This window comes from Puma concolor, chromosome C2 (assembly GCF_028749965.1).
Source record: "Puma concolor isolate L17-30 chromosome C2, mPumCon1.1.hap2, whole genome shotgun sequence".
NCBI classification, from domain to species: domain Eukaryota; kingdom Metazoa; phylum Chordata; class Mammalia; order Carnivora; family Felidae; genus Puma; species Puma concolor.
The window spans coordinates 94,448,720-94,461,205 of record NC_141675.1 but is presented as its reverse complement, the minus strand read 5'-3'; the positions used below and the strand labels follow the sequence as shown (position 1 = coordinate 94,461,205).

The 12,486-nt window shown below is 44.2% G+C and overlaps 1 protein-coding gene and 1 non-coding gene across 2 annotated transcripts in view; one reads left to right on the top strand and one right to left on the bottom strand.

The window, feature by feature from the left end:
• The window catches only part of ARHGAP31 (Rho GTPase activating protein 31), a 115,654-nt gene that overhangs the window by 80,782 nt on the left and 22,386 nt on the right, over positions 1 to 12,486 (top strand). The window contains exons 4-8 of the mRNA XM_025913872.2: positions 1,213 to 1,295; positions 2,468 to 2,575; positions 3,721 to 3,863; positions 8,351 to 8,552; positions 10,602 to 10,726. Coding sequence (XP_025769657.1) covers positions 1,213 to 1,295; positions 2,468 to 2,575; positions 3,721 to 3,863; positions 8,351 to 8,552; positions 10,602 to 10,726 — 661 coding nt within the window. The remainder of the gene's footprint in view (positions 1 to 1,212; positions 1,296 to 2,467; positions 2,576 to 3,720; positions 3,864 to 8,350; positions 8,553 to 10,601; positions 10,727 to 12,486) is intronic.
• On the bottom strand, positions 7,347 to 7,488 carry LOC112850600 (small nucleolar RNA SNORA42/SNORA80 family). The gene has a single exon (XR_003222705.1). It is a non-coding gene; the product is annotated as a small nucleolar RNA SNORA42/SNORA80 family (small nucleolar RNA).

Sequence of the window (12,486 nt, the reverse complement as noted above, 5' to 3'; positions counted from 1 at the left end):
TTACCACTGACCTTGCACTTAGCTACTGCTCCCATGCTTGAGCACTCAGCCACCGCACTGGAAGGGGCTGGGCGCAGACGGAACAGTTTCTCAGGACAAGGCACAGGGGCATCTGCTCAGGGATGCCTACATTGTGCAGGAGTTCTGAACACGCCTGTGATCACACTGCCTTACCTGATACCCTTGCCTCTCCTTGAGGGCCCTGGGCCAAGAGGAATGATGCAGGATGGCTGGGTCCAAGGACCCAGAGGGGGTCTCACGGGACCAGCCAAGAGAGTCCTCGGCTTCTCACAGGGTGGAAATCAAACTCACAATGAAAGGAAGTGAGAGTAGAGTTTATCGAAGACATAGAGAGTGTAGATATGGAGAGAGTATCACAGAGACTCAGAAAGGAAAGAAGAGTGAATGTCATCTTTGCTTGGGGCCTGGGTTTTTGTTGAGGATGGTTGTCTAGTGCGTGTGTCTTCTCAGTAATCCAGGAACAAAGATAGGTGTTTAGGTGTTCTCCGTAAGTCACTTATGCCCTAGAGCCAGGGGCCTTGATGAGTCAGTGGTCTTGGAAAATGGTCGTGATGACCTCACCTGGTCACTCTTTAGATGTCATCTCTTATGCTGGAAGACTCCAAAGAGATCATTAACTCCTTGACCTTTGCAAGGAGAACATACATTACCTGTTCTATAAGGTATGTGTAAGGCGGGGGTGTAGGTCCTAGCAAGAACAGAAGCAGGAATAGGAACAAAGAAAAAAAAACTCAGCTTTTTTCATGAGGTCCCTTCAGTTTCCCTGTCTCAGGAGAACAAAATACCCACACAGGAAACAACCAGAGAGTAAGTCCAGGCAAGACCATCAAGTCTCACCTGTCATCTCCACGTCTCTCTTTCCCTCTCCCAGTGTGAATCTCTGTCACTCTCTCTGCCACACCACACACCCAGCATTCTGCATCTTTACCAGATACCCAACAACATTCTGAGGACACACAGAGACCTAAACAATCCACATGTCCCCACTCGCACTCACTGTTAGATACTTCGCATCACGAACTGTCAGATTTTAGTTGTTTGTTTTTACTAGGAAAGCATGCTTCTTGGAAAGACGATCTCTAGGCCTAGTTGGGAGGCTGGAGTGCCAGAAACCTAAAGAAGGCCAGCAGACGCAGGTGGGTGGCCACCCTCTCAAGCACTCACTCGCCTACTTCATGTTCTTCTTCACAGGAGGCCGTGTCTCATTGCCCGGAAGAAGGCCAACTGGCCCGAATCCAAAATGTTATCCAGGAGCTTCCCCCATCCCATTACAGGTAAGAATCCTTGGTAAAAGAAGCCCACAGCCTCTCAAAGTGGTGTAATACCAAAGAAGCAGGCTGGCATCATAAAAGGGAAAAAGTTCAGCGGACAGTGACTTTCCTGCGGCATTTTGAGGTGGATGAGCAGGTCAGCTTTATCAGAGTGAGTTGGTGCCTGACCAGGGACACTGACAGGAAGGGGCAGCCCTCAGAGTCTCACAGGAAGTCGTTCTGGCCATACAAACCAGCCTCACTGGCTGTGATAGCCTAGGTTCTTACCCAGATTCATAGTATACACAAATCTATGGAAACCAGGATGATTTTTAAACAGGGTTTGGCTGTACCTTTTGAACTTTTGGCGGACTGATCTCTCTATTTGCTCATCAGTACCGCCCCTCACATCAGCTCACCCTTCCATTTTGTTTTCACTGTTTAGCCCCTCATCTAACCACCTTTCCCAATGTTCTCTGAGCCTCTTTTACAAGGGGACAGATTTTGATGTGGGATAAGAAAGAACTTCCTATAATAACAGATGTTATTCACCCACGAGGTCAGCTCTCTAACAAGAACCAAGTTACCTGTAGCTGGAGTAATTACAGAAGGGGCAGAGATAAGAGCCGGTTTCAAGATTATGTGGCAGCAATGGCGACCTGCGTAGAAGGAAGCCAAGGGAGCCACTGGTATCTCTCGGGCTCTGGGTGCTGTGATTCCCGGGTCTGTCTCTGGCTCTCCAAGGGCCTGAGCCGACTTCTGACCAAACCATTCCCCTTCTCCACCTTCGGCCAGCATGCCTAGGACGAAGAAAATTATTTCCATCAATCTTGTTACCTTCCTGATATTCCTCCAAAATTCATGAGATAGAAATATTTAGACTCTCTTAAATCCAAACCCAGTCGTCAGGCTTTGCACAGGCACTGAAGTTTCTTATTTTGTTAAAAAAAATTTTTTAGGGGCGCCTGGGTGGCGCAGTCGGTTAAGCGGCCGACTTCAGCCAGGTCACGATCTCGCGCTCCGTGAGTTCGAGCCCCGCGTCGGGCTCTGGGCTGATGGCTCAGAGCCTGGAGCCTGTTTCTGATTCTGTGTCTCCCTCTCTCTCTGCCCCTCCCCCGTTCATGCTCTGTCTCTCTCTGTCCCAAAAAAATAAATAAACGTTAAAAAAAAAAAATTTTTTTAATGACCCATTACAGGACCTTGGAATACCTGATTCGACACCTGGCCCACATTGCCTCCTTCAGCAGCAAGACCAACATGCATGCCAGGAACCTGGCCCTGGTGTGGGCACCAAACCTGCTCAGGTAGCCACCACAACCTCACCTTCTCATCACCCCAGTGGGCTCAAGGCAGCCCAACAACTGAAACGAAGACCGTATTCTTCAACACTGAAGCTACTGGAAGACAAACCTGTAGCTAAGTGGTCATGTGTAACACATGTAAATGAAAGATGTTTTTAGGGGTGCCTGGGTGGCTCAGTCAGTTAAGCATACAACTCTTGGTTTTCGGCTTAGGCCATGATCTCACAGTTTGTGGGCTCGAGCCCCTCCTAGGGCTCCGCACTGACAGTGCAGGGCCTGCTTGGGATTCTCTCTCTCTCCCTCTCTCTCTGCCCCTCCCCTGCTCTCACTGTCTCTCTCAAAATAAATAAATACACTTAAAAAAAAAAAAAAAAAAGGTGATTTTCACAGCCTGAGCTCTTTGCTTGCTAACCTGGAAACTCTGGGTTCCAAAGGAGTTTTCTGGCTATAATCAGGATGTGGCTAAAGTTAAGGGTCTGTATATTATAATTTCTTGAAAAGGCCTTTCTTGTCTTTGGGGCTTATTGGCTTTTGTTGGTTTTGGTGGGGTCACAGCTTCATGTGGCTTCATAAACGATGACCTGCCCCATAGCACAATTGGATGGGGGTGGAAGGAGATCCTGTGAAGAAAAAAATATATTCCTGCATATTCAGTAATACAGTGTTTATAGTCTAGCAATGTATGATACATGGTATACATGGTAACTGTTTTTAAATTTGTTCATGGAGTGCCTGGGTGGCTCAGTCAGTAAAGCATCCCAACTTCGGCTCACGTCATGATCTCATGGTTCATGGGTTGGAGCCCTGTGTCGGGCTCTGTGTTGACAGCTCAGAGCCTGGAGCCTGCTTGAGATTCTGTGACTCCCTCTCTCTCTCTACCCCTCCCCTGCTCTCTCTCTCTCTCTCTCTCTCTCAAAAATAAATAAACATTAAAAAAATTTTTTTTAAATAAGTTTGTTCATTGTGTTAGGCCTTACAGACTTTGTAGAGTCCTTTTGATAGGTCTTACATAGTTAAAATAATCTAGAGATGAACGAAGCGTATACATTTAGGAGACGGGGTTTGTACAAAAGACCCACTGGCTCCCCTTACTTGCTTTCACTTATGGGGCAGACTCACTCACTGAGTGTCTTTCGTCCATTGTTTAGGTCCAAAGAGATCGAAGCCACTGGTTGCAATGGAGATGCTGCTTTCCTTGCAGTTCGGGTCCAGCAGGTGGTGATTGAGTTCATACTGAATCATGTGGATCAAATCTTTAACAACGGCACTCCTGGGTCTTTGGAGAACAATGGTAACGGCTCCGTCTGGCAGACTCGCCACCAGACCATCCTTCTTCCTTGCCTTAGTCATGGGACCCAATAATAAGTTAGGCTTCTAGCTCCGAGTGTTGGCTGTGTACGTGTGTGACTGCTCTGTGTGTCAGTGTCTGGGGTTTGTGCATACATGTACATTTGTCTGCGTGCAGCAAGATGTGTCTGTGGGTGGCTGTAGCGTGTTTCTGGTCAGCTGCATACCTGGCCTATCCCATGAATGCAGCATGCAGCACTGGATCTCCCATTGGTTTTAGTTAGCTATTAAACCCTTTGGGTTATTATCTACAGGCAACATTCCTCCCTTTTAACTATTATATTTCAAATTTAATTTCAATGTGGTATTTTGGAAGATATTCTGCCTTCATCTTGGAGTTTTTGAGTTAAGAGGCAGCATGTTCATACTCGTGTGTATATTCAGAATGTGTTCCCTTCATAAGCATTTATTGAGTGCTTGCTTTAGTCTTCCCTGCACCAGACACTAGGCTTACAAAACTGAGTGTGTACTTGTGGGCATGCGTAGGCAGAGTAGTTAGCATCGATCTCTGTAGCTACGTTGGTGAAAAAGACAGCTGTTTTAGGCTGGGTGTGATAAGATGCAAGAATATGATTTCCTATAGCTCTCATAATGACATAATGAACCCTAGGGATGCATTGGTTTATGTTGCTTGAACTCCTGTGAGCCAAATTTGTAAAACTAAAAAATCTAGATCAAGAAACCTGTGACCACCACTTGTGTGAGTTTTCCAACATTAGCATACATCACGATCACCTGGAGGGAGGGCTGTTAAAGCACAGTTTACTGGACCTCATGCCCAGAATTTCTGATTCAGTATGTCTGGAATGCTGCTGAGAATTTGTACTTCTAGTGAGTTTTCAGGTGATGGTGCTGCTGCTGGTCAGGGCCACACTTGGAGAATCCGTGGTATATGAGAACCCTATCTGCAAAATATTTGTGTTAGCTGATTAAAGCATTCTTTTCTAGTTCAGCTAATGTATTTGGAGAAAACAAGTATAACCATCAGAATAATCAATGGCAGTTAACATCAAATTTTAATTCCTGGTATAATTGTTCCCATCCCCACCCTGTCCTCTATGTGGTTTATAAACCTTTCTTAAAAAAATTTTTTTTATTGAGATAAAATTCACATAGCATAAAATTCACAATTTTAATCACTTTAAAGTATACAATTCAGTGGTTTTTAGTGTATTCACAGAATTGTGCAACTGTCACCACCATCTAATTTCAGAACATTGCATCACTCCAAAAAGAAACCCCATACACATTAAGCAGTCTCTGCACATTTTGCTCTCCCCCGAGACCCTGGCGACCATGAATCTACTTTCTATTTCTAGGGATTTGCCTCTTCTGGACATTTTATATAAATGGAGTCATACAACATGTGGTCTTTTGTAACTGACTTCTTTCACTTAGCATATGTTCTCTAAGGTTCTTCCATATTTTTGCATGTATCAGTATTTCATCCCTTTTTAAGGATGAATAATATATATCCCACTGTATGCATATACATTTTGCTTATCCATTCATCAGTTGAGGCCATTTGGGTTGTTTCCACTTTTTGGTTATTATGAATAATGGTGCTGTGAACATTTATGTACAAGTTTTTGTGCGAACACATGTTTCCAATTCTCTTGGTTATATTCTTAGGAGTGGCTAATGTTTCCTTCATCTTTACTTTAAATCTCCCATTATTGTAAGCTATATAAATCCTTTGTGAAGGTAGGTGAGAATATGCATTCATCCATTCATTCATTCATCCATCCTTTTGAATCAACCAATAAATTATTGGGGACTTATGATCTCTGAGGAGGTGATCTTTGAACTGAGACCTTATGACAAAAGGAACCAGTCATGTGAGGATCTGTGGGATGAATGTTCCAAACACAAAGGACAGAGAGTCTAAAAGCTCTGAAGTGGAAAGGGGCTCATAGTAGTACAGAAAAGTAGGTCAGTGTGACTAGAGCCAATGTGGTCTCCAAAGTGGGGTGCCCCACCCAAGGGGACACCAAAGACCAAGATACTGAACTACAGGTGTTGGAAGAAACCATTAGAATTTCTTTCTCATTTCTTTATATTGTATACTTTGTAATTTCTATGATTTTGTATATTTTCTGTTATATATAACACTAATACAGTAGTATAAATGTATAGTTTATAATGGGAGTATACATTTAAAAATTTTTACTGCATATTTTTGTAGCCCACTGGGTCAGTGGGCAAAGAGGACAGGGAAAGCAGATGGAAGGTCCTTGTAGGTCAAGCTAGGAGTTTCGTTTGTTCTCAGTGCCATGGGAAAGCATTTGAGGATTTTGAGTAGGGAGTGCAGGGTCTGAGCATTCCGATTGCTGTGTGAAGGAGAGACTGAAAAGCAGCAAGTATGGAAGCAGAGAGACCAGTTAAAGAGCAAGGGCGGAAATCAGATGGGCAATCATGGTGGCCTGGACTAGCACGTTAGCAGTGGAAAGAAGGCAGGTGGCTGGATTCCAAGTACATTTTGAAGGTAGAGTTTTCAGACTTGCTTGTTGACTCGATGTAGGAGGAGGTGGTGCATCAAAGAAAGGAATGAATGAAAAATAACTACTCCAGGTTTCAGCTTACACAGCTGGATGGTCCATGGTGCCACTTACTGACTTGGCAATGATAGTAGGGGTACCAGTTTAGAGGTGAAGAGCAGAAATTACAAGCTTTGTTATGAAATGTGAGGTTAGAGATGCCTGTTAAACATCTAAGCAGAGACAATGAGTAGGCCTTAGGACACTGCAGCCTGAAACTAGAGAGAGAGTGGTTACTAAACCAACTGAGGTCTCCTGGCCCTGCAGTGTGGGTTCTTCCCATTGATCCAGTTGCTCCTGGAGTGATTTCATTTTTTAAGTAAATAAGTAATTAACAAATCAGAAATAATCTAGAAAGCAAATATTGAGAGCATATAAAATTCAAATATTTTAACCTCCTTTGGATTAAGTTGGAAAATGGTTAAAGTTGGAAACTTTACTGAAAAGTTTTTGGGCTCATGGATTTACTTACTTGAAGCCCCGCTGAATGACTGCCATGCTCTCCTGCCTGGGAAAACCCCAGTGTCACACACTCTGTTTTCTACAAGGCCCTTTATCAGTGGTTTTATTTCCCTCCACTCAGAGAGGGTCATGTTCTGCAATGAGAAAGAGTGCTGTCAAGGTGCTTTCTGAAAATTATGTGAGTCTTATACCAAAAAAGATTGCTTAGTTTCAGTTGGTGCAAGTTATCTTTGAGTCTCTTCACACCTTCTGAAGTTATAGAAAACTGGCAGGGTTGCCAAAGGCTAAATAGAGGCCAACTTAGATCTCTGCTTTTTTTACTTAGACCAAGATTTCTCAATCTTGGCACTGTTGACAATTGGTGCTGGATAGTTCTTTGTTTGTTTTATGTTTGTTTGTTTTCCTTTTTTTTTTTTTTTTTGTTCCCACATTAGACAGCACCCTTCAGTGCTCACAGGCCAGGCCACCAGTGAGGAGGCTGGGCAATGGTTTGGGGTTGCACACTCCTCTGGCATGTGTACACTATGAGAGGCCCACAGATAAGGGCCTGCCGTCAGTGCATCACCATGCACTGGTGCTGGAGAGTTCTTGTTGTGGGGCTGTGTTGTGCATTGTAGGATGCCATCCTTGGCCTCTACCCACTAGATGCCAGTAGTACTCCTACACATGCTTATGGCCACCAAAAATGTTTTTAGACATTGCCAAATGTCCCTGGGGAAGTGGGGTGGGAATGGCAAAATTGCCCCAAGTTGAGAACCAATGACTTGGGGAAAAGAGATGACTCTGGACACCATCGATCTCTCATTATGACTTCCATTTCTTAAAAAACAAAAAACAAAAAACCAAAAACACCAAACCAAAAACAAACAAAACACAGAAGAGATTAGCTTGCATGCACTTAAGACCACTGAGTAGTGAGTAAAAACCCACCTATCTTTTAGGGAATAATATAGGTTATAAAATACCTTTTAACTGCAGAGATATAAATAAACCTTAGTGATCTAAGGAAAGTATAGGCTCCCACGTTAAATTGCCTTGGAATGTGTGTTGTACAGCTGCAGAGAGCAGGAACAGTCTCCTGCCTTGTTCTAGCTGAGCAAGGCTACCTCTATGGTTGGACATAAAATTCCCACCTGGCCAGAGTACTAGGCAGGAAGTGTTCAATAAATGTTTGTCGCATGAATGAATGAATGAATGGTCCCTCTCTGAAAAGTGCAAGAAATATAGGTTACCTCCTGAAGCCATGTGTGCCAGCTCGCTGTCTGGCCATGAGGTTGTTAGTTTCCTATGTACAGCCTCTGCCCTAAATCCCCCAAAACTCCAGAAGCCCCCTGCCAGGAAGTCAGGAATGGAAGTGCTGTGGATGGGAAATCTGGCTAGACCTGATGCACAGGACTCCTTCCATAACTGAGGTCTTGTCTTTTGTGTATAGAAAACCCGCCAATCATGAAGAGTCTGACCTTGCCAGCCCTCTCCTTGCCCATGAAGCTGGTGAGCCTGGAGGAAGCTCAGGCTCGGAGCCTGGCTACTAACCATCCTGCTCGGAAGGAAAGGAGGGAGAATAGCTTGCCTGAAATTGTCCCTCCTTCCATGGGCACCCTCTTCCACACAGTTCTTGAGTTACCAGACAACAAGTAAGCAGCATTCTCTTAAATTCTGGGAAACGTTTGGGTGGAGGGGGATAGAGGAGGAAGTTATATAGTTATATAGAGCCACAGTGGCAGCATGGGTTGGGGGTACTGGCTGGGTTGGGATGTAATGGAACATTCCAGAGGAAGAAAAGGGAGCTGTCTCCACAGCTCTTTTTCACCAGTGATTGATGTCTTCACTCACTGTCCCTAAGTTATCAAGACCTGCTCTCCCACCAGCCTTCCTTAAGTACCATGACAGGGATGGGGCTCATAGGGGTCAAGGATCATGGCTGAAATCCCTTACTCCTCAGTTTAGATAAAACAGTCTTGATATTTTCAGAAGGAAGTTTGCTAAAATAAAAAACTTGACCCCCTGCCCCCATCCTTCACCTCCAGGTGACATTATAAAAACTATAGAGATGAATGGAGGATAAGCTAACAAATAATGCCACTCTAGACTGAGAGCTCTGGGCATGCAGCACCTGGGGACACATATTCCTGGCTTCTGTTCCTTCTTCCATGCCTGTCAGAACCCTCCTTGCCCTCCCAAACCAAACTGAATATCATTTTTATTCATAGGATATTTTCTTTCTTCATTGCTTCCTCTGTTGTAACCCTGGTCTCCACACATCCCTCCTCCCCTCTCCCCTTCACACCCCACTATAAATAGGAGGCAGTGAATGAAGCAGGAGTTCTAAACTTTAGGCAGACAATAGGTGGAGGGGCTGAAAGGCAAACTTTCACTGGAGATGGTCATCCTCAATGTTTGGTCAGTAGAAAGAGGCGTGAAAATAGACACCTCAGACTTCTTGTCAGTGTCATCCCCAAGATGGTGGGGCTGCTTCCCATTGGGGAGGGAGAAAGTGCTACCATATTACACAGCAGTAGGGACACTTCTCACAATGCGTGTTATGGGAATGGTACACCTAGAACTCACCTGGCAAGAAACCCTTCCATTTCCTAAAATACATTGATCATGCTCTGTCTAGACCAAGCCCCAGTATTTGCTCCCTAAATCCCTGGAAAATAAGACTTCCACCCAGGGATCAGGAAGAAGAGTACCTCAGAAGGACCCTCAAGTGCATTTCCTCTGTGCCTTAACTACATAAGGGGCACACCATACCCCAAGGTATGTGACCCTATAAAATACATCCTAGACCAAGTGCTTGAAAAAAAAACTAGGCCAGATCCAAAAGAAACCACCAAGTGCTGCAGATCTATCTCTGATTGATTGTAAAAACATATTGCGCTTGACATCTGGATGTTCTATGAGAACCTTATGGAGAAAGGGTCCTTTGTGGAACCCACAATTTGTAGGGTTTCATCAGGAAACTTTTTGAAATCTGATAGTTGGGCAAACCAGAGCAGGGCAAAGTCTCTGTGGTGACCTCTGGTGGCATCAGGCTCTCCAGACCCAGTCTAGACCTCTCCTTTTCATGCCTTCTTGAGGCAGCCTGGTGAGAGGCATCAGGGACATGAGTGAAGCCAGAGACACACTAATTACCCCTCTGCCTTTCTCTGCAGTGATCTTTGACTACACCTGGCAGCCTCTAACTCTCACAGGCCAGTCTCTTTTCCAAGTCACTTTCTCCTTCACCCCCTTTACAGTCTGCAGAAGTCTTCACCAGCTCTTTCCTCGCCTGTGGATGACCTAGCAGTATGGCCCAAGTGCAGCACTGAGCTCTGTGGTCTTTAATGTTTACTCCTACAAAAAAATAGGTGTCTTTGAAAACCCAGGACTACACTGCTTACCAGAATCCCCAGAACTGTGTGCTTGCTTGTGACCTCTGAGTCTCCGATGCATCCCTGCCTCTGTCTGCCCTCACCCCTGCCTTTATAGCACACCTTTGCCCCTTCCCCTGGGAAACATGAAAGCCTAGCTTGGTCATCCAGGGCATCCCCAGACAGGGCCAGACTCAGGCTCAGACTGGATTTTAGAGAGGGATTTCCTGAAATGTCAGAACATGACTGGGCTATTCCTTCTCAATTTAAAGGTCCCACTGAAATGACCAGTTACCAAACTAATGCTGTCTTATGGCTTGGCTCTTTTAGAAGAAAGCTCTCCAGTAAATCAAAGAAATGGAAATCAATATTTAACCTGGGACGTTCTGGATCAGACTCCAAATCAAAGCTGAGTAGAAATGGGAGTGTATTTGTGAGAGGGCAGAGGCTCTCAGGTAAGAATCAATAGCAGTTATGTTTTATGAGATATATATTGTCTTAGAAAAACTCAGTTGAGTCTTATCTCCTGCATAGGGAAAACCCCAGTTCTACCCTACTGTTACCCTCCCGTGTGTCTCCTCACTACCCACACAGCACTTCACTTCTGACACTTCTGGTCACCAAATGTGTGGAGGTTTTTCCCCACAACAAGCAATTTTCTGCTACACCAACTGCGTGTCCTACAATGTAACTCAATTCTGACACTGTCTATCCAGAGACAGCATCAGATCCCACAGGTTAAGGGCTCAGTCCCACAAGACTGCCTCCCACCCCGCACATTCTCACACTTCAGGTGCCAGTTACAAGCCTAGATTGTCTGCTGTGCTTCTGACTTACTGCTATAGATTGGAGGTTCGAAAGACCCCCTCCTTGATTTGATTCATTTGCTAGAGTGGCTCGCAGAACTCGGGGACACACTTCATTACATTGACCAGTTTATTAAAGGGTATGATAAAGGATACAGATGAACAGCCAGTTGAAGAGATACATAAGGTGAGGTCTGGGAGAGTCCTGAGCACAGGAGTGTCTGTCTCCTCCGTAGAGTTGGGGTGCATCACCCCACTGGCGTGGATGTGTTTGCCCATCTGGAGACTCTCTGAACCCCGTATAATTGGGAATTTATGGAAGCTTCATCACATAGGCATATTTGATCATTAATTCCATTTTCATCCCTTCTCTCCTCTCAAGAGAATGAGGGGCAGGGCTGAAAGTTCCAAGCTTCTAATCATGGCTTGGTCTTTCTGGTGACCAGCCCTCATCCAGGAACCATCCAGGAACCCATCCAGAGTGCCCTCATTAAAACAAAAGACACTCCTATGACCCAGGGAGTTACAAGGATTTTAGCAGCCCTGTGCTCCTAAACTAGGGACAGAGATCAATATATGTTGTCTATTTTATAAATAAGCATTCATCATAGATATGTATGTGTATATATAATTTTTTCCTAGCTCTGCTTCTTAGGTCTTTGGTTTGGCCATGTCAACCTCACTAGACCTGAAACATAAAAATTAACTAGGCAGTCTTTTTAAAAAAAAAATAATTTTAGATTTACGAAAAAGTTGCAGAAATAGTAGACAGAGAACCCTTGTACCCTTTATGCAGCTGCTTCTGATCTTAACCATAATATAATGAGCCAAGCCAGAAAATTAACATCAATATAATCCTACTAAATAATTTACAGACCTTATTCATAATTGACCAGCCGTCCAACCAATGTCCTTTTTGGGGTCCAGGAATGCATGTTGCATTCAGTTGCCATGCCTCCTTAATTGCCTCCAGTCTAGGACATTTTTCTCAGTGTTTCTGACCATGACACTTTGGAAGAGTACAGCCATTTATTTTGTAGAATATACCACCTCAGGCTGGATTTGTCTGATATTTCCTCATGATTCAGTTGAGGTTGTGAATGTTGTGCCTGTCTCAGCGGGTCATGTCAGGAGGCATATGATGTCAATATCTTATTGCTAGTGATGTTAACTTTGATCGCTTGGTTAAAGTACCATCTACAAAATTTTGTTACTATTTTTTCCTTTCCAATGAACAAGTAGGTTGTAGGAGATATTTTGAGACTGCAAATATCCTGTTTCTCATCATACTTTCATTCCTGAATTTTAGCATCCATCAATGATTCTTGCCTGCAAAATTACTGTTATTACAACAGTTATTACTGTGGTGTTTGCCAAATGGTCATTTTCTGTTTCCATCACTCTGTCTA